The 22,693-nt window shown below is 41.2% G+C and overlaps 1 protein-coding gene across 3 annotated transcripts in view; it reads right to left on the bottom strand.

Moving 5' to 3' along the window:
* Positions 1-22,693, bottom strand: part of LOC121438803 (piezo-type mechanosensitive ion channel component 2) — a 349,253-nt gene that overhangs the window by 274,124 nt on the left and 52,436 nt on the right. For all 3 annotated transcript variants that reach the window (XM_041639240.1, XM_041639241.1, XM_041639243.1), the window contains exon 2: positions 9,666-9,761. In XM_041639240.1, the coding sequence (XP_041495174.1) occupies positions 9,666-9,761 (96 nt within the window). The remainder of the gene's footprint in view (positions 1-9,665; positions 9,762-22,693) is intronic.

The raw sequence follows: 22,693 nt of genomic DNA, 5'->3' as shown, positions 1-22,693 counted from the left end.
AACAGAACACAACAAAGCCCTTTCTTTTCTACCCCTCTGAAACCCTGCCTTCCAAGATGCTGCAAGAGATCCCACCAAGAAGAGAAAATATTGATAAAAATGCTATGGTGTAAATGCAAGTAAATGAATCAGAGGAACTGCTGTCTTGGTCCAAACTAAAATAAATGTGATTTATTCAAAAAAGAAAAGCTATTTAGAATTATTCCAAATGAGAACGTAAACAAAATGCCTCAAGCCACATATTTAAAACAACAACAGAAAAAAAAACCCTCTTCAGGTAAAACCTGCATAAATGGGCACTGCACAGTTCTTGTGTTATTCCCTTGGCAACTTTACTGGCATTGGCAAAGAACTAGGTTACTCAAGTCCCTGTAAGGCAACCGAAATCCCTGTATGTCATCCACCCCAGGTGTGGGGTTCATCATCCTTTGGGTAAGAGTTATTAATGGTGTAGACAGACAGACAAACAGCATGGCAGGGCTCTGAGGCGAGTTGATGCCCGCCCATGTGGCAGGGATAGGCTTCCTTTTTAGAAGTTTCCTAGGGAGAGGGGTTCATGTCTATAGCCAGCCGGTCTCTGATTCCATGCTATCAGCATGGGGCAGGGGTACTGCCCTCCAGGGAAGCAAATGATGCTAGTGTGTGAACTAGAGGATAGAGGAAAGTGAGGAGGGGTGCACATTTGGTCCAGATGAACCCAGTTTACAGACAGCAATATGACGTCATTAGTCCTCTGATGTCTTAGTGTCTGGTTAACTTGAATTCTGTAAACTTCCTTGGGGAAGGATCAGGGATCCAAACGTTCTCCAGGGATCCTTGAGATTCTGTTAGAGGACCAAAGACCCAGAGACAGGCTCTCGGTAGTTCTCATTTCCTTTATCACAGCTATGGTTATAGTGAGAGAGAGGCTGCAAGAGATGGGCGTAGCCAGTTTAGCCCCTGGTCCCAAGCCTAACACAAATCCCCATGCTGTCGCAGTGAGTAGGATCTTGCTCAAGAAGACTACCTTGTTCTTAGAAATACCTTCAGTAACGGCCAGCACTGTGTGTGACATCCGCACCTGATACGTGAATTCATCACATGATGCTTTAAAGATGGTCTTGTAGCAGAAACCAGCTAATGCTCTCTAGGACACGACGCTTCCTTCATCTGAAAGCATCTCTTTTCAATGGAGCCCAAAAGATAAACGAATCTCCTCCAAAAAGGATGAATAAAAGCCATCCATCACTTTAGACAGTGAGAACACATGTGAACAGAATGACTGACTGGAGAGCTAAGCAAGCAGATGTCAATTTCCAACATACTGCAAATAGCACACTGCAGGTGGATGTGAGTCTCCTTCCCTGAACTGTGGGCGCGCACATTGCCGGCAGCACTAGAACCATCACTTACTAGTCAAGAGTGTCTGACATACAGCAAATGGTGATGACAGTTGCCCAAGTCACTAAGATCCTCCAGAAGAACACCTGTCCCCAGGAAAATGTGAGTTGGACCTTGAGGACAGCGCTTGCCTTTTGTAGTTCTAGAATCAACGGGTGCTTCAGCACGCTACCTAGTCACCTGGACATCCCACCTAGCAACTTGTGAAATCACATTTATCCATCTGCACAAGCATCGTGACGATCATACACTTGTCGTGTGTATCAGCACTGTGACTCTCCCTCAGGTCAACATCGAACTGCCTCCCTCACAAGGAGCAGTAACCTCCAGACACCGCGTTGGACTAAGCATTCTGTCCTTTCCTTTTGAAATACACACGGCTCATTTAATAACCAGTTTTATCCCCATCCACTCCAAATGCTACCAGAGCCAGATTTATCTCACAGGGACAGCGGTTTGCCATGACAGTTTTCATTCCCCAGTCTCTTGCCAAGTGCCAAGGGGTACCCCGAAATCACCTTAGAAAAGTAACGGCATAGCTGGGGTTAAGTAGGCAGTTCCCCAAAAAGCAGTTACCCTAAAAGCTAGCGTTCAGCCAGCTACATAAAGCCCAGGGTGTGAAAAGGCCGCTCCAGTGAAATACCGCTCTTTCTTCACCTCTTCAATCTCCACAAAATTCAACACAGTGCCTGGTGGAGGACAGTCTCTTGATTAACATCTGCTGAAAGGCAAAGCCGGCCTTACTTAATGTGATGTGTTGTCTTATGTAATGTACACATATGTCACCAGCCCACATCAATATCTGTGACGGCCCCCTTAAATAGACTCATAGTGTCTTTCCAGACCTGTGTGCTCAGAGCCAAACAAGCTATCAGCCAAAAGGCTCCACTAACTGACCAGGCCTCCTTCTTTCAAGACCCCGGAGGACTTAGCCCTGCCCAAGGCATGAGTCAGACACCATAGAGGCCAATAGCCAAACGGTGCACACAGTGTACTGGGCCTGCTGCCAACCCACCTGGAACCAGCCTTCACCTGCAATATAGATCTGTAAGAATTATAGGGGTTTTTAACTTATTTATTTTATTTCATGGGCATGACTGTTGCCTACCTACATGTATGTGAACTGTTTATGTGCCTGGTGCCCTTAACAGGCAGAAGAGGGTCTCAGATCTCCTGGAACTCAAGTTACAGGTGGTTGTGACCCACTATGAGGGCACTGGGAATTGAACCCTGGTCCTTTGTGAGAATGAGTGCCCTAAATGGCTGAACCTTCTCTCCAGTACCATGGAAGAATATTTTTAATAAAATAATATATCATTTAAGGGTTCAGTGTGAGAATTAAATTAACTGATGTATGCAAATAAAGGGTGTGCTTACTACACAGTGCTAATGGTTCTCTATTAACAGGCCAGTTAGCCCAAACACTATTAGATATCTAGGAGCGAAACATTACAGACCCTCATAAATCATTTAACTCTTTGCTGTTATTTACAGAGACCTAATATAGTCTTTCAGTGAAGATTAACAAGCGAGAAGGATTTCTCCATGCCAGATGTTTGGATCCAGCGTTACTCTGACACTGTTACAGATATCGCTGAACTTCAAAATACTGAATTTATTGAGTACCTGAGCTGCCTTCTTTCGATCCAGATATGCTTTAGCACATATCTCCCATCTGAAAAAAATGCCAGCCGCATTGACCAGTACATTGTCCTTGGAATATACAGCATAAGAAACCTATTGTGTGCCTGCATGAAGGACTTAGAGCCTCCTAAATCTGAAACACTGGGCCATGTGTTACTAACTATTAATTAATTACACACTATAAAAGAATTTAATGGAGGCCTGTCTCAATCCTTAACCCAAAGCACTCTGTTTATGAACAGCAAGAAAAGCCTCATTTCCTTTCCTCCAGTATTACATGCTTAAATAAAATGCCCATCATTGTAATTGGACACATAAAACATTTTAGCAGACTCGATGTCTTCAATTACTCATGACTGTCTGATTCTAATTAAATTGAAAACAGCAGTCCTATGACCTGCCATAGCCCAAGCTTCTGTTTCCAGAGGATCTGTGCATGCAATAAACTATTGTACAGCTTTTCTGTTACAAAGTCTATGGTGAGAGTAATTGTGTTCCTAAATCTTGAGCAGTACACAGGTAAATTCATTCATTCTATAAGCATTGTTTGTTGCCTATAGTCCAGGCACAATAGTAAACATATCAGTGTATCCATGCTGTCTTGATGTTTATGCAAAGGAGGCAAAACACTACATAAACCTAGGATGAGACCTTCATGCCTAATGCTTTCTCAGTCTCCAGTGAACTTAATGACAAAAGATGTTTATTTGCAACCTGTGGTTTTTCACTTAGTGGATGATACAAAAATAAAGTCGGAGAAGCTAGAAGAGTTTGCTATAGGGAAAGGAGCTTCAATGAGAAGACCCCGTGAACATGCAGGACACACTAGATGGTAAGGAGCTGCTGTTTGCAAAATCCAGAGTGAGAACACAGTATCAAGAGAAGTGGCTTGTGGCCCCAGAGGGAAACAGCTGTGCACTCGCTGTCTCGGTGTCTAAGTGCCTAGGACCAAGTATCCAAGCCCAGGAAATGTATAAAGAGACCTATTTGGCTCTGCCCCTAGTGGCTGGAAAGTCAAGACCATGTTTCTCATAGCTGCACTGGATCTGGTGACTACCTTTTTGGGGCATCACATGGCAAGAGAGAAGGACATGCACACCAGATCAGAACCATCCTTCTCCTCTGGAGCAGCTAGGAATGGTGAGACCTGACCCCACCTCACGACCTCATCCAATCCTAATCACCTCCATACATCAACAACATGTGAATTTGGAGATTAAATTTTCAGTGCATGAACTTTGGTGAATACAATTAAACTGTAGCAATCACAGTGGTAGTTTAAAGATGTTCTGTGTGTCTTTGGGGAGAGGTAAGGATTATAGAGGTAGAGGATAAACATGAATTGTCCTCCTGGAACTAAATGACAGTCACTTTGCCCAAAAGAAAAATTAAAAGTAGTTAGCATTGGACCAAAGAACCCAAAGAGACTGATGTACGATGTAGGCTTTACCCAGATGCTACCTACAATCACATACAGGGAGATGACTCAGCCACGGCAGGAGCAGACCAGGCAGGTATGGGCAAGAGGATGAAGATCTTGACAAAGATGAACTTCTCAAACCCTGGTGCCGTTCTGGTTTCTACAGGCAATGGTACACATGGAAAGTGACCTAGTTTAAAATAATATTCATAATTTTAATTTCTACACTGACTGGTCTAAGGAATGTTGGAGTGCTCAAGTCTCCAGGGAAGTGCTACTGCCGGCAACTCTGCAAAATGCTTAGCGCTTCACCCAGGCACGGGGAAGTCTCAGCCCATAGAGATATATTGAGGAATCATCCGGAGAAAAAGATACAAATGCACATCTAGGGTTTCCAAGTCCAAGTATTACCAAGAATTGGTGGAACCAATAACTTCATAGGCATTAGTATGGATAAAAATTAAGACTGGTTCACAGCACGGTAAATGAAAGTGGGAATAGCACAAGACAGCTTTGTTAGGGAAGTGAGGAGAGAGGTTTCTAAGCACGTGCCAACTGAAATGAATCTATGCATGAAAAATGGCCATAATTCAAAATCCAGAGAAATGCATTACAGGCAGAGAGAACTATACAGCACAGCACAATATTCATTTGTGCCACAGTAAGAAAATAACTGAAACTATGCAATTTATAAAAACAGAGATTGTTTTCTTACAGTTCTGGAAGCCATGACGTCCAGGAGCATGACACACACATGTGGTCATGCCTATATGGTGTATAGTTACACTGTAGAGGACATGTATGAGACAGATCCATCCTTCTAGAAGACCCACCATAATGCCCTTTATTCACGTGTGAGTGTGGGGCCCTCATTACCAGTCCTTTTAAAATATTTCCACCTTCTGCTCTATTCCCAAGGCAACTGTATTTCAGCTTGAACTCTGGAGGGGGTATTTAAGTTGTGATATACAAATTTGGCAATGTAAAGCCACATCCAGGACCGGTGAGCTAGTTCAGTGGTTAAGAGCACTTGCTCTGGCAGGGGACCTGGCTTCAATTTCCATAATCCACACAGCAGCTCAAAATCATCCATAACTCCAGTTCCAAGGGTTCTGATGACGTCTGATCTCCATGGGCATCGAACATGCACATAGTGCACAGGCATACATGCAGACAAAACGCTTATAGAAGAAATAAAGAAATTTTTTTTAAAAATTAAAAATACATGATTCTATAGCTATATCTGTGGAATGGATTTACACTTTGCTCAGACTTCTATCTACTCATTGGTCCTCATTGAGCCTAATATCCCTAACCAATGTGGATATCTATACGTTAAGGGGAAAACTCGGACGCATGAATTGGTACCCAGCTGAGTTCATCGAAGGCTGTGCCATACACTAGTGTCTGCACTCTTGGACTTTAGCGCTGGAATCATCGTCATGTCTCGTCTGCAGCTTCCACGTGGACTCCTCTGCCGAGTGCCCAACCCTCCAGCCTCACCTATGTCCGCTAAGTGAACATCTACAGCAATATGCCCAGAACCTGAGATCCAGTTTAACTTGCACAGTGAGAGCATGACTTGGTAGTGTACCTGAAGCCACATCTGGCAGGGAGCTGGGAAAACAGAACTGCACAGAGAGGAAGGTGGACAGGGATGGCTGGAGCTGCCATGCCTCCCCCCCACCCCGAAGACTACCCATCCTTCAGGACTCCGAAACACATACTGGATGACCATTGGAGCCAGGCTACCCTGGTCAGGGGGAGGAGTCTATGTAAGGTGGCTTCCGTCAGACTTCTCAATGGGTCTTAATGCCCGCAATGGGCCTGTGTGTTGAGGTATAGTCCTGGTAGGCACTACTGGGAGGAAGGAGGGACCCTTTTGAGAGGTAGATATATGTGACAGGCCATCAAACGATTGGACACATGCCCTCAGAGGGGACTGTGAGATCCCAGGCTTATCTCTTGCTCTCTTTTTGTTGGATTCCAGCCGTGAAGTTTCCTCTGCCGCGGTCCCTGAAACAGTATGCTGCCTCTCTTCAGGACCAAGTGCAATGAGTCCTCTGGCCACTGACTAAAATCTCTCAATTACTAATCCCGTCTGCAAGCCTTTCTTCTTTGTAAAACGACTATCCTTGGGCTTGGTTATAGTGGCAGACAGACATCAGCAACACTAGGAAGAGACTACTGTGAACTGTCCCCCGAAGGTCTTTAGACAGCAAGGAAAGAGGCTCTGCCATCTTAAGGAAAAACTCATTTACAACAAAGTATCTACTATGCAAGGCATTTCAGAAGAGAATCTGACAAAAATAGGAGGCCTCTAGAGGAACATATTCTGTGAGAACAGTTGAGAACTCCCATCCTGGAGGAACCAGGCATATCCAGCCAAGTTAAAAATGGACGCTTGGTTGATGGTTTGTTCTGTGTCGCCAGAACATTCTCCCTGGGTTCCTGGTTTTCTTTTCACCTTTAATGAACTTCCTTATTAAATTTTCTTTTTAAAAAATACCTAGAGTCATTTCTGCTTTAGGAAAGAACCCCAAAATATTCGGTCCTATGGAGATAATTACACATTTAACAATCTCAGCCGTTTAATGAAGTGCTTAGCCTTCTACAAACCCTTCACAATATTACTGGAAAGTGACCTCTGATCTCTTTTAACTCATTGTTGCTTTAGGCAGGAAGTATGCCCAGGGAGTGCAGGAAAGGACAGTCCAGTCTGTCCTGAGACTATCTAACAACACTTTAGAGCAGCGCTGCTCAACCTTCCTAAGGCTGCGATCCTCTACTACAGCTCCTCCGTTGCGGTGACCGCCCCAACCATGAAACTTAATAACTGTAATTTTGCCACTGTTATGAGTCATGATGTAAGTATCTGATATACAGGATATCTGATATGTGACCTCTGTGAAAAGAGGTCACAACCCGCAGGTTGAGAACCACTGCATTAGCGTCCCCAGTGGGAAGGGAGCTGCCACATAGAGGACCGTGTGCTGCAGAAGGTGCCCCTACTACTGCTGCCATGTGCTTCACCACTCCCAAAAACTCTTTATTTCAACTCAAGAATTCTCTGACTGCATTTCATTTCTAGCTCAGTGTGCCTGTCAAAAAGAATCTGGCAAGGGACAATGCTTGCATCAGCTCCTGTGGCCAATTCAACTTTACACATGGATTTGGACATAGTGTTTCTGGGAGGTACACTGCAGAGCTTGCTTGGCCAATGTTGGATAATTCCTGAGATGTGGTTATGAACTCAAACATTCACAGCTCAGTGCGTTTGAGCCTACATCTGTCCTGAAAGGCCCTGTTGCTCCTGTGACAGGTACCTAGCTTCTATACATGGACTCCTAGCATAACCTCATATGACCTAGGAATGTCTCTCCACTTTGCCTTTACACAAGGCTCCTAGACGTGCATGGATTTTTGAGTCTTACAGATCATAAAAAAAAAAAAAGATCATGCAGGTTACATAAACAAACAAAAAGATTAGGTTATGTTAACATCAGTCACGTTTCCTGGTGCTGAGATGCAGGAAAGGGGAAGACAAAACACCCGGATGCTGCTTCCAGATGCTGGTTTAGGGATTTCCTAAAGAACCTGTTCTGTTAAGACCAGAAGCGACAGACACCTGCGTTCCTCTCTGTGCACTGACCTTGTAACTTTTCATTCACAGGATGTGTCTGCACCTGCGGAGGATTTGTAGTTTTGGATTCTATGTCATATATACCTCCTTCCTGACAGTCACAGGGCTCAGTGTACTGGGCTTTGCCCAGTGGATACCTCTAAAATTGTTACAGATTCCTGAGTATTGACTGACGGGAGGGGAGGAAAATTCAAGGGCTGTCACAATAGTATGGAAGGTATTCTAGTTACCTGATCTCCAGATAGAGCGGGAGCCTATGTTGTATAGAATAGGAGCAGCAAAGAACTCAACTGAACATATAAAAGTGCTCACTTTGAATGCACTGTGTTCTGAAGGCTCACAAAATCTTTCTTTGCAGCACGTGCCTCAAGTTCCAGAACGGGAGTTGCCTGAACATGGTAATCTTTTCTCAGGGCCAAAAATCCTTTGTTGAACTCTTTAGAGCAAGGTTACAGTGGATGGAGCTCCATCAACACTGAATTTGCTGCTTGATAAGGATTTGCATAAAGTCAGCTTCTCTTAATTTGGTCTATTATGCATGTGAATAATTCAGAGCTATTGTGACTGGGAGGAAAATCGGTGTAGCGTCCGTAGCTCTAACTTCTAGAATGACTGTGCAAAGCATTATTAAATTCCTGACCAGGGAGAAGGAGAAAGATGAAGCTGTTTGCTGTTCTTTGCACACCATGGTTTTTGCCATTTCTCCTGAAGAGCCAGCCCATCAGTAAAAAGGGGGTCACCACAAATGGCCTTTCCCACGTCACTGAAGGTCAGGACAAACCCAATTGCCTTTTCCTGTCATGGAAATACACAGCCGTTTCTCTCACCTGCAACATTTGGCATGGTCCTTATGGCTTGAAATGCTACGCACTGTGAAAATAGTATATTTAATCCAGTTTGAGGGAGCTTTGTTTTTGTATTTGTGGAAGACCTTCAGTAAGTGAGAGCACAAACCAGAATGTGCTAGCTAATTAGACTCCCGCAAAACCATCACTGTTCTTTTCTCTGCCTCGCAGAGCAATGAGCAAGGATCTAAAGCTTCACAGGAACCTGCTCTGGGTGCTTTCTGCAACACAGCTCTGCTTTCACTGTGCATTTGATGGATATGTTAAAAAAAAAAAATCACAACTGATGTAGAAGCAAGAAACAGCAGAAAACCAGGCTTCCACCCAGTTCTCCCACTGGAAGCCTTCAAAGGGCCAGATGTTGCGCTGCTGTTTTCAATGCCCAGATTCTCCCCAACAACAAAATATCCAAATGCACACGCCAGTTTTGCCATACCACATGCCTTGTTTTTATTGACCGCACTCTGAGATAGTTTTCACAAACCACAGAATTCCAGACTTTCTTAGTAAAGTTCCTGACTCAGTAAGGAACTCACATAGGGAGAATAGCTGTGGAAGTAACAAAGACCCATGCAACTTTGTTCTATTCTACCTGATAGTGATTACAACGCTGGGCCCACCCCCACCCCTGCTGCCCAGATAATAGCCTCCTCCCTGAAGAAAGACAAACCCAGGGAGTCCAGAAGCATAACCAAGCCATGGAACTGTGCTGTGGTGTCACAGAGTCTCTTACCTTGCATCGTTGCTTTGGTTGGTTCTGAGAACAGAGGAATGAGCAAGAGGTAGATAAGGTAGACAAAGGAGAGCCCATTGTATCGGAATGCACACGCTGCGATAGGGAAGAGAAAAGAGAGGAGAATGGTATTAATAACCACAGGCCAACACAACAGCTGCACGGGCAATGGTTTCAAACATCACATGGCTTCTCTCTCTAAACAGGCAAGTCAATCTCAAAGCAATAAATAGTGTTCTGTGTTCACCATTGTATTGAGTATGGTGTGAAACAAAATAATTAAAATACCTAGTCTCTGTTCTTAAATTCTAAGAATGAATTTAACAGAATAACTCCATTAAAATTAGTAATAATGACTTGTTCATAAGTACACAATATCAAAATATGTAAAGACAGAAAGCGTTGAGAGGATGATGTTTTTACAGACAAATGAAGCCACATTGCTATTGGGCTTAAAATTGACTGTCCTGCTATGTTCTCCATGAATTTAATCCATAAAGCAAAAGCCTACAGTCTATTTGCCAAAGGGAAAAGAAAAACATAAAAAATCAAAGAAAAATGATCAAATCATAAAAAGACAGTAGCAAGAGTGGATGACAGAACAGGAGCTTCCCTAAAACACCTGGAAAACAATAATGAAATCACAACAGTCATCTTACCTGTCAACAGTGACCTTAATCATCAGTGCATTACACTCTCTAGACAAAAGATAGGGGGCAGCGGCTATAGACAGAGGAACAATTGATAAGGGAGCAGAGCAGGGAGGCTAACTAATCTCCACCCTCTTGTTTCTCCTACAAATCCAATCCCCCAGTCTCGCCTTCAACTCTGTGGCAGTTCACCTGCTGAGACCTGCCCTCTCTCTCAGCCCCTTTCTCAAGTGGATCACACAGATCTTCCTCCCAACCCATGTCTTTATGCCAGCCCCCAGTTCCAGCAGGCATTCCCTGGGAAACCACAGTCCACTCCAGTCAGGGAATCAGGGAAGCTCTTCACTCTGAATCAGCTCCTTTAAATTCAATCTCAAATCTCATGCCCAGCTCTGTGTTAAACCACTTGTTGTGGCCTCTCCTCACCCTCTACCCCATTCCCAGGGGACCAAGCATGTATTGGTGGAACAACCTGCTTCCTCCCTCCTAAGGGCTCCCTCAGCACCAGCTCCTAGTCCATCCCCATTCCTAAGAGTCAGCTACCAATACCTAGAAATACATTTTACCCAGATCTCCCAGTGACCATGCATAGCAGAATCCTAGAAGAGTTCCCTACCAAGCAGCACAAAGCCACCACACGGTCCTAAGAAATAAAGAGGGTGACAGAAATCAAGGAATAAAACAACCACCCAACAAAGACAAGATCAAACAACACCACCTAGAACTACAATTAGAAGCCTAGACGCCAGGGTAAAAACACAATCAATAACAGCCAGAACAATATGTCTTCATTGGAGCCCAGCAAACCTACAACCGTAGGCCCTGAGAATTGCAACACAGCTGAAGAACAGGACAAAGACCTTAAAATAGCCTTTATGAATATGACAAAGGTCCTTAAAGAGGAGATTAATAATTCTCTTAAAGAAATCTATAAAAATACAAGCCAACAGTGGAAGAAAATGAATAGAACAGTTCAAGACCTGACCTGAAAGCATAAAGAGGATCAGTAAGGAAAACCCAGAACTGGGGCCTGAAGAGGGAAATCTGGAAATGAAAAGTTTAGGAAATTGAACAGAAACCTCAGAGGAAAGTTTCACCAACATAATAAAAGAGAAGAAGCGAGAATCTCAGGTACTGAAGACACTATAGAAGAAATGGATACCTAAGTCAAAGAAAATACTAACTCTACAAACATCCTAGCATTAAACATTCAGGAGAGCACTATGAAAAGATCAAACCTATGAATAATAAGAATAGAGGAAGGAGAAGAAACCCATGTTAAAGGCACAGAAAATATTTTCAACAAAATCATAGAAAATTTCCCCTAACCTAAAGGAGATGTCTATCAAAGTATAAGAAGCACACAGAAAAAAAAATAGACTGAACCAGAAAAGAAATTTCCTGGAACATAATAATCAAAACACTAAATGTAAAAAAGAAAATATTAAAGATGCAAGGGGAAAAGACCAAGTAACATATAAAGACACACCTATGAGAATACTACCTGATATCTCAATGACGATTCTAAAGCTAGAAGGACCTAGACAGATGTGCTGTAGATTCCATAGGAGACCCAGCAAATCATCCAATCACCATAGTTAGAAAAATAATATAATCCATGATAAAACCAAATTTAAGCAATATCTATCTTCAAACTCAGCCCTATGCAGGGCACTAGAAGGAAAATTCCAGACTAAAGAGTTTAGCTGCACCCAAGGAAACACAGGCAATAAATAATCCAGGCCATCAAATCAGAAGAGGAGAACACACACACACAAAATTACCACCACCACCAACAACAACAAAATAACAGGATCAAAAAAAAAAAACACTGCTTATTGATAGCTGTCAACATCCATGGTATGTCCCCCAATAAAAAGACATGCACTAACATAATAGTCACAAAAGCAATATCCATCTGGTGCATATAATAAACACATCTTGACATCATGGATAGACATCATCTTAGGGTAAAAGAACGTAAATTGAAACTACAAGCAAATGCACCTAAGAAGCAAGCTGATATAGCCATTTTAACACCTGACAAATTAGATCAAACCAAAACTAATCATAAGACACAGGGAAGGACACTACATATTCATCAGAGGGAAAAAATCCACCAAGAGAACACTGCAGTTCTTAACATATATTCAAGAAACAGAAGGGAACCCAAATTCACTAAGGAAATATTACTACAGCTTAAATCATGCACTGATCCTTACACACTGATAGTGGGAGACTTCAACACTTCACTCTCTCCAATACACAGGTCATATAGACAAAGACTGAACAGAGAGGTGCTGTTTATAAATGAAACCACAGAAAAAATCAACAAAGAAAGAGAATTACAGACCAATTTCCCTTATGAACATAGATGGAAAAAATAGTCAATAAAATACTTGGAAACTGAGCCCAAGAACATATCAAAAATATCATCTACTGTGACCAAGTAGGTTTCATCCCAGAGTTGCAGGGATGGTTCAACATATGTAATCAATAAATATACTCCACCATATAAACAAACTGAAAGACAATACCCCCATAATCATTTCATCAGATGCAGAAAAGGCCTTCGACAAAATCCAAAACCCTTCATTATAAAAGTCCTGGAAAGATGGAGGATGCCAGGGATATACCTCAACCTAAAAAGGCAGTCTACAGCAAGCTCATAGCCAACATGGACTTAACCAGACAGAAACTCAAAGCAATTCCACTAAAATCAGAAACAAGACAAGGTTGCTCACACTCTCCATATCTCAATACAGTGCTTGAAGTTTAAGCTAGAGTAACAAGAAAACTGAAGGAGATCAAGGGGATACAAATTGGAAGAGAAGAATTTTAGGTATCTTTATTTGTGAATGATATGATAATATACAAAATTGACTCTAAAAATTCCACTGGGAAATTCCCACAGCTAATAAACACTTTCAGAAAAGTAGCGGAATACAAAATAAACTTCCAAATATAAGTAGCCTTCTTATAAACAAATGGAAAATGGAATACATAAAAAAAATCTGGGAAACAACACCCTTCACAATAGCCTCAAAAAGTATAAAACATCTTGGGATAACTTTAACTAAGCAAGTGAAAGACTTGTATGATAAAAACTTTAAGATACTGAGAAAATTGAAGAAGCCATTATATCAGAAGGTGGAAAGATTCCCCATGCTAATAAATTGGTAGGATTATTATAGTAAAAATATCCATCCTACCAAAAGCAATCTACAGAGTCAATGTAATCACCATCAAAATTTCAACAAAATTCTTTACAGGTCTTGAAGGACAATTTTCAGCTTCATAAGGAAACACAAAAAACAAAGATAACTAAAAACAATTTTGAATAATAAAAAACTGCTAGAGGTCCCACCATCCTCAACCTTAAATTGTACCACAGAGCTATAGTAACAGAAACAGCATGGTTGTGGCATAAAAACAGACATGCTGATCAGCAGAGCCTACCTGACGACGGACACATAAATCCATACACCCATGGACACTTGATTATTGATAAAGAAATCTGGAAAAATGATACTACCTTCAACAAATTGTACCAGTCAAACTTGATGTTGGCATGTAGAAGATTGTAAATAGATCCATACTAATCACTCCGCACCAAACTCAGTTCCAAATGAAATGGAATTCCAAATATAAAACCAGATACACTGAACCTGATAGAAGAAAGAGTAGGGAATAGGCTTGAGCTCATTGGCACCGTAAAAGACTTCCTAACACTGTTAGCACAGGTCCTGAGATCAACAATTGATAAATGGGACCTCATGAAACTGAAGAGTTTCTGTAAGGCAAAGGACACTGTCATTTGAACAAAGTGACAGCCTACAGAATGGAAAAAGAATTTTAACAACAGCATATCTGATAGAGGGCTATTATTCAAAATTGATATAAAGAGCTCAAGAACTAGGTATCAAGAAAACAACTCAATTTAAAAATGGGGTAGAGATCTAGGCAGAGAATTTGCAATAGAGGAAATTTAAATAGCTGAGAAACATTTAAAGAAATGTTTAATAGCCTTAGCCATTGGAGATGCAAATCAAAACTACTTTGAAAATTAATCTTATATCCATCACAATGTCTAAGATCAATAAAGCAAATGCCAGTTTACACTGGCAAGGATGTACAGTAAGGCAAACACTACCCATTACTGGTGGGAATGCAAACTTGTACAGTCACTATGTAAATCAGCATGGTGGCTCCTCAGAAAATGGGAATCGATCTACCTCAAGATCCAGGTATACCACTCATGGGCATATATCCAAAGGTCACTTCATCCTACCAGAGACACTTGCTCAACCATGTTCATTACTGCACTATTCTTAATAACCAAAACTTAGAAACAACCCAGATGTCCCTCAGCAGAGGAATGGTTTAAAAAAATGTGGTACCTTTAGACAATGGGATATTACTCAGCCATTAAAAAAAATTAAATTCATAGACAAATGGATGGAACTATTAAAAAATTATCTTGTGTGAGGTAAAGCAGACCCAGAAAGACAAATATGATCAGTGCCTTGCTCAGCCATCATCAGAGAGGTCTCCTTCAGCAGATGGGAACAAATACAGAGACCCACACCCAGATAATACACAGAGAATGAGAAACTTCAGAACACTCAGCTGTAAACTGAATGTCTGCATTAAATCCCCTCCCCAGACCCTCAGGACTCAGAAAACCCTGCAGAAGAGGGAGCAGAAAGAGTGCAAGAGACAGAGGGGATGGAGAATACCCAGGGAAGAAAGCCTTCTAAATCAACCTGCTCGACACACATCTGAGCTCACAGAGACTAAGGCAGGACGCCCAAGGCCTGGTTGGATCTACACCAGATAGGGTCCTAGAGTTGACGTCTGCAGGAGGTGGACATCTGATTCTTATCCCTATCTCTACCTGATAACTACTTGCAAATGACAGTTCAGTTTTCTCTGAGAGTATCTCACTGGGAAAACAGACTACTCTATGTCCAGCAGTAGATGGCCAACAGAAAAATGAACTCAATGGTACCTTGAAACTTCCTTGTCTCATAACATCATGCAAGGACATTATTATTATTATTATTATTATTATTATTATTAATATTATTAATTTTTACATTATAGGTCCTTTGCATATGTGTTATGGCTTCCAGTTTAGTGTTTTTATGGGATACCTGAGTGTACAAAGAACTAGATCTATACATCTATATCTAGTTCTTGTGCCTTTTCTTAGGCTCATTTCCTTCAGTTTGACAACTCAAGCAAGACTGAACTTTGATCACGTATCATTACTGATCACAGAATTATGACACTCAAAATCGCTAACAGGAATTTGGGGAAAATTAATGAATACATTGAAATTTAAAAGAAGAACAACAAAACAATACCTCTGAACAATCAAGGGACCAAGGAAGAAGACAAAGGGGAGATGTAAAAATAGGTTGAGATGAAGGGAACAAAAGTCATACTGGTGCATACAGGAGGCAGCAAAAATAATTCTAAGAAAAAGTGAACACCTGCGAAACAAGAAGACTGAGACTAATGATACTGAACAAGAAACTGAACAAGACCAAGAAATTAAGCTCAATGTTAGTAAAAGATAGAAAATACTAAAGATCAGGAGAGCAATGAGACAGACGAGAAAAACAATAGACTATCAAATCTCAGGTTAGTTTTCTATAAAGATAAGCAAAATTGATAAATCCTTCACTAAAAAAAAATCAAAGCAAAGATTCAAAAGTAAAATCAGAAGTGAAAATATAAAATGGAAAATTCCAGAATTAACTTAAAAGTTTTCAATCTTGCTCCATTCTCAGTAACACGGTAAGCCCTTACAGCATCCAGCATGATCCCATTTAAGATACGAGTCAGCCTCCACCCTTCGGTTCCACAGAGCATAGACTGCCAACCCCACAGTCACATACTGACATTCTCAGCCACAAAGCTGACTACACAGCATCCCAGTGCTTACGGAGGGGGATTTGGTACCATCCCCAGTTTCAGGTACCCACTGAGGTGAGGGTGAAATGTACATGCAGAACCTAAAATAAAAATGAAATAATAAAAGTTGGAAGTCGGATGTTGTTTCTGGGGAGCTAATGGCAGGGAAGCGTGGAAATTTTGATTCACCACACAAAATTCTGCTAGAAGGAGTGAATTAAAAGAAGTCTGTACCAGTAAAGTGCCCTATACCTTGAGCAATGCTCAGAGTTCACAAAAACTAAATGCGTGAGGTAATACATATCGTAATTAGCACACATACATTTTTTTTTCTGCATACTCTGTACCATACACATTTTTTTTCCAGGCTGAGGATAAAGTCTGAAGCATGAGAGGCAAATGCTTGATTGCTAAGCCTATAATACATACTTTAAAACAGCACACTTGCCAGATGTAGAGGCACACACCTTTAATCCCAGCACTTGGGAGGCAGAGGCAGGCAGATCTCTGTTGAGTTCTAGGCCAGCCTGGTCTGCTCTACAGAGTGAGTTCCAGGACAAGCTCCAGAGCTACACAGAACACAGCTCACTTGCACTACACAATTTGTACTCTTCAATTGATAATAAAGCTAACTTAAATAATCACAACCCGAAGCCTAAAGCTGATATACTGGAATGGAAGCGGTTCACAACGAAGCCCCAAATCAGTGTGGGCATCTTAAAGAGTCAGGGAAGAGTCAGTGAAAGAGAAGAGAAAGAAAGTTACTTTAAAAAAAAGTTGTGTGTGATGTTGTGTGTGGTATACGTCACTGGGCATGTGAACATGTGTGTAGACATATAGAAGTCACCATCTCAGTCAGAGTTTCTACCGCTTCTTGGTAGGAAAGGGTTTGGTTTACACTTCCACATTGCTCTTCATCAACAAAATGAAGTCAGGACAGGAACTCAAATACGGCAGGAACCTGGAGGCAGGAGCTGATACAGAGGCTATGGAGGGGTGCTGCTTACTAGTTTGCTCCCCATGGCTTGCTCAACCTGCTTTCTAATAGAACGGAGGACCACTACCCAAGGGAGGCACCACTCACAATGGGCTGGGCCCTCCCACATCTATCACTAATTTAAAAAATGTCCTACAGGCTTGATAGTTTGGGTCCAGTTGACATCAAACGATCTGCCAATTACCACTGTTTACAGTGCAGTTCAAAGAGCTCAAGAGGAAAACTGGGATAAAGCTGTTGAGTGAAGAGATGAGGTTTTAAAGCCGGTCCTGGAAAGCCCCACTAGGGCTGTTATGGGGCAACTTACTCATGCCACCTGAGTAAAGGCTGGCCTGATTACCCTCCCAATGAATACAGTATTATAAAAAAAACAAAAACAAAACAAAACAAAAAACCCGTGGGATTCCTTGTTGAGATGCAAAAGAATATTGGCTGTGACTTTGGCATCTGCTTTTGTTCATCTCTTGTTCACTCAGAAGGCAGCCAACAGCCTTGTGGTGATTGCCTAAGGGAGGCTCACATAGTAAGGAAGCAGTACTCCCAGCAAGGGCCAGCCTCAGCCACCAATAGCCCAGCTGAAGCTTGTAGTCCACCACTGTCTGTACTAACTGCAGACCTGGTTGTAGACACTGAATCAGACAACCCAGGGCAGATACTCTGAATCCTGGATCCAAAAAAGATTAAGCTGGATTTGCTGTTTTAAGCACTCACTGTTGGGCTAATATCTATGCAGCAATATCTCACTAACACCTAAACTCAAAAAGCAAAAACAAAAACCACTTACAAAAAAATCTGAGTTTACTTCCTTTTTGGTCTAAAATAATCACATTTGAATATGATGGTAGCTGAATTGTCAAGGGTACCTCTTTACTCTGCATATGTGTGAAGAGACAACTCAGGAGTGATCCAAGCTTATGAAGACATAAAATGCCGTATCTACGTGAGTTATCTCCATCTCAGGCAAAATATGTCTTTGAATTTGGCAATACGGCAATTCGAGTTAGAATAGCCTTAGAAGGTAAAGCGTCTCCTTTATCAAGAGCCATGCGATGCGCCTGTCCTCAGGACCCAGGGGTGAGGCCCATTTGTTAGCACTAATGAGCCATCACACTATGGCTGCACAGTGTTCTCCGGGCACCCTCTCCTCTCAAGGGCCCATCCAGTCCCCTGTAGGACTGTTCCTGCCTCAAGAATGTTGCAATGGACAGAGCAATAAAAACACAGATCAAAGTGCTCAGCGGAACAAAACAATCATCTTTGGGTAAGGCTGTCTTGTGGTCTCCTGTCTCCCTAGCTGTAACTACCTTAAATGATAAGGAGATTTCCTTAGGAAGGTTACAACAGGTGACGGTAATTTCTCATTTTACACAAGGTTTCTGTCAGGTTCAGAGCACGCACGATTAAAAAGCAGTTGATGAGGGAAGAGAAGTACCCCATAAACACCAGTTCTCCCCGACTCTGTGCCGTAAACATTTCAGCTTGCCTCATTAATAAGTTTTATCTTCCAAAAATAAAAGTTAGCACTTGGTTATAAAAGAAAAAAAAAACAGCTCTACAAGTAGAAAACAAAAAGATAGATTTTGCCTGGATAACTTGTCAGTACAGAAAGGTGAAAAACCTCTTGCAAATATGGAATTGTTTAGATGGCTGCACACGTTTCTAAAGAACACCCATGTTTCCATATATGGATGATAATCCCCCATTAATGAAGTCTGTGAACACTTTCAGCCAGCCTTCTACAGTAGTTCAAAACCGTCATTTAGGCTGTGCCGGTAAGGCTCCATGCTCTCAGAGCCAAAGGCTTTCCCACATTGGAGGGATGTCATTTGGCAGCGGAGGCCCAGCTGACCAATGGCCCAGCGAACAGGATCTTACATGCTTAGAGCCCTTATTTCAGGACATGTTTCCTAAATACTCTTCACACACCGGGGGCTTGCTTACTTCGACAGTTGCCGAAGCAACACACAGCAGCACGACACTAGAAAAAGTAGTGTCACTGTCAAGTGACAAAATAGTTCAGTCAACTCAGCCTTTAGAAAGGATGTCCTTTCAAAATATGGTCATTTAAAAAAAAATTTTAAGAAGAGAGAGAAGCAGCTGCAAAGTATACACAATGAAACAGGAAACAAATTAAACAATCGTAGATTTTTTTTTTCCCCAAGGAAGTCAAACCATCAAAGAAAGGAGAGACAGGAAAGGGGTTGTTATATCACCTGATTCATAGTCTATTTGTGTGAAATCCTTTTCTCCGTTATAGGTCCGGTTCAAACTGCAAGTATCTCAAAAAGAGATGCTCTAAGAGGGTTCATACTAGTGTGGGCATGCTCCTCTCCCTTCATCCCACTCCATGGCCATCGCAGGTTTAGCCCCAGCGCTTTCTCCAGGCAGTTACAAAAATTACTACTTCTTTAAACAAAAGCTGGTCCAGTCCTTCTGAATGGCAATTCAGCAGGACCAAGGCACATGCTCACCACTGATTCTTGTCATCTAGCAGATGCATTAGATTCTGTATGCACACCCTAAAATATTCAAATAGATGACAAAAAGATGAACAGGAAAACATTCAGGGAGGAGTGTGCTCTCACGCTTAGACATTGTCTAGATTTCTTTGCATCTCATTCCAGAGCTAGATGACAGTGGATGCAGTCAACTAAGGTCGTCAACACAACACCCAACCAGCCATGCACTTCTTTGGGCTTTAAAAAATACAATACTGTAGAGCGCATAAGGTTTATTAGAGAAACTGGCTTAACAAATGAAAATTTTAAGGAAAAGCCTGAAGAAGAAACACAATCTACAGGATTTTCTCAAACCACAGCCATGTTTAACTAAAAACAGCAAAAACATTTTTTAAAAAAATCCAGGTGAAAACTTCCTACATATAAAAGAAAAAGTATTTAATTTGAATGTTTTACTTTTTCAAAACAACTTGAGATGTTATTGATAGCATAGATGGTGGAAAACAGAATAGACTAATAGTAAGACAATTTGATTGTGGGTGATCATAAGTTTAAAATTATCACTGCCTCTTGTTTGTCTTGTTCATATTTTACATTTTTCTCTTTTATAATTTTTTCTTATTTGTGTTCTGCTGTTGGGGATTATCAAACTAGGACCTTGTCTTTTAAATGAATATAAAAAAGGTAGAATTTTATTTTCTACTTCATATGTGTTTATATTAAAAATTTCTGAGTGCATCATGACTAACTGAATAATTCTCATCAATGTTTAAAAAAGAATAACTGCTTTTATTGTTGAAAATATTTTATATCATGCACTTCTGTACATGTATACTCACATTTTAGAATTTAAATTCCAAATCTTATATTGAAGCTTAAGCATATTTATGCTGCTAATTGTCTGGCTTAAGAAAATAAAACTATTGATTACCCCTTGTGATTACAACTGAGCAAACAACACACATTCTTTTATGCACTTTATCAAACTGCATGAAAAACATATTAGAGATTGGAGGGCTTGGCAGGCATTGGTTTAGTCCCTACAAAGCCCTGGGTTTGATCCCTAACACCAAAAAGAAAAAAAAAGGTGGGGGAGGAAAAAATGAGAGTGGAAGAAAAGAAGTTTATTTTATAATAAAAACCTTGCACTGAAACCCACAACTCTTGGGTCTACCAAGACAAAACCTGTTCTCATAGGACACCAGCATAGGAACTTACTGAGAGAGCAAGCTGGGAGAAGGTCCAGCCTGGACCTGCTTCCCTTCTCCTCGGTAATTTCTTTTCTGTTGAGCAGGTGAGTCAATGTTCACAGCCTAGGAGACTGTAGGTTAAGGTCTGCTGGATTGACTGACCCAGAAATCACTAGCCATCTTAGGGTACGTGTTTATTCTCACTTGAAGAAATCCACTCTGTTCTAACTTTTATAAAGTTTGACAATTCACAAAACAATCTACATGCCTCCCCACCAGAATGGAGAACTTCTTTTGATTTTTAATTATCATAATTATAATATAACATTATCTATATAAAGCCATTATTGTTTAAGAATATGTGTCCTTGATCCTTGTTGCCTCTTGACATTGTTGGTCATCAAAATTTTGAGTTCTTTTAGATAGTCTGGATATCATTCCATCAGATGAATAGCTACACATATTTGCTTCACCTGTAGATGTCTTTCAGTCTTCCTCTACTCTGCAGAAGCTCTTTGGTTTGATCTAGTCCCATTTGTCGATCTTACCAAGCCTTTGGGATCCTACCTAAGAAAGAGTCGCTGCCTACACAATCAATGTCTTCAAGTGTTTTCCCTCCATTTTCTGGTAGTCATGTCTAGTTTCCAATCTGATGTTCCCATTTCGAGTTGGCATTTGTGTACAGTCAGAACAAAGGATCACATTCTGTTGCTCTGTGTGGTGGGTGATTCTCCAGCACCACCTTTGAGTGCAGAAGTGGAAATGCTCACCAACCACCATGAGTAGATTCATGCATACTCATACTGAATGCATGGGTCCAATCACCACACTATATCCCAGGAAGTGTACAAAGGTTATAGCTCAGTGAAAAACACAATGATTTAAAGCTTCCTAATACTGTGACATTTTAATAAAGTTCCTGTGGTGACCCCCAAACATAAAATCATTTTGTTGCTACTTCATAACTATAATTTTGCTGCTGTCATGAATTGTGATGTAAATATCTGATATTCAGGATATCTGCAATGTGAACTCCAAAGGGGTCACAACCCACAGCTTGAGAATGACTAACTTAAAGCCTGTTCCCCTCAGGGAAAAAGTTATTGTAAGAAAGTCCAAGTAACTTTACTTCTTTTTAAAAGATTTACTTTGATTTGTATTCATGTCATGTGAATGTGTGTGTGTGTGTGTGTGTGTGTGTGTGTGTGTGTGTATGCCACATGAGTGGGGGTGCCTGAGGAAGGCAGAAGAGGGTATCAGATCCTCTAGGTCAAGGGGTTGTGAACTACCCAAGGGAGCTGGTAATTGAACTCATCCTCTGGAAGAGCAGTGAGCTCTCTCAACCATCTGAACCATTTCTCCAGCCCCAATAAATAAGTGTTTTACAACTTTTACATATGTTTCCCAAGTTTTTAAACTAAATCAGTTTTTATTATGAACTACATCTTATTTTTAATTACTCTTCTGTAATCCCCCCCCCCAAACATGTCCCTTTTTTCCCAGATACATGTGTTACTATATTCCAGATTCACTCTAATGTGATTTTTTACGTCAGTGATCACTGTAAGACTCAGGGGATGTAGCCTTAGAGCCCTGTTAATATGGCAATGGTCTGTGCCTTCTACTTCTGTAGATCTCTAACATCACATTCTGTTTCAAAGCTCAACTTCATAAATGGAAAGAAAGCACAAATTTCAAACTTGTATTTTCCCAACCTAATTTAGCCTAACAGGCTGAATTACTAAATTTCATAGTTTTATGTGTGAAAAACAGCTGAATGTTTACAGTGTGAAAAACAGCTGAATGTTTA

Source organism: Microtus oregoni, unplaced genomic scaffold (assembly GCF_018167655.1).
Source record: "Microtus oregoni isolate MIOR12 unplaced genomic scaffold, Mior012 000057F_ref0000458, whole genome shotgun sequence".
In the NCBI taxonomy this organism is placed as follows: domain Eukaryota; kingdom Metazoa; phylum Chordata; class Mammalia; order Rodentia; family Cricetidae; genus Microtus; species Microtus oregoni.
This window is presented reverse-complemented; position numbering and strand designations above follow the sequence as displayed.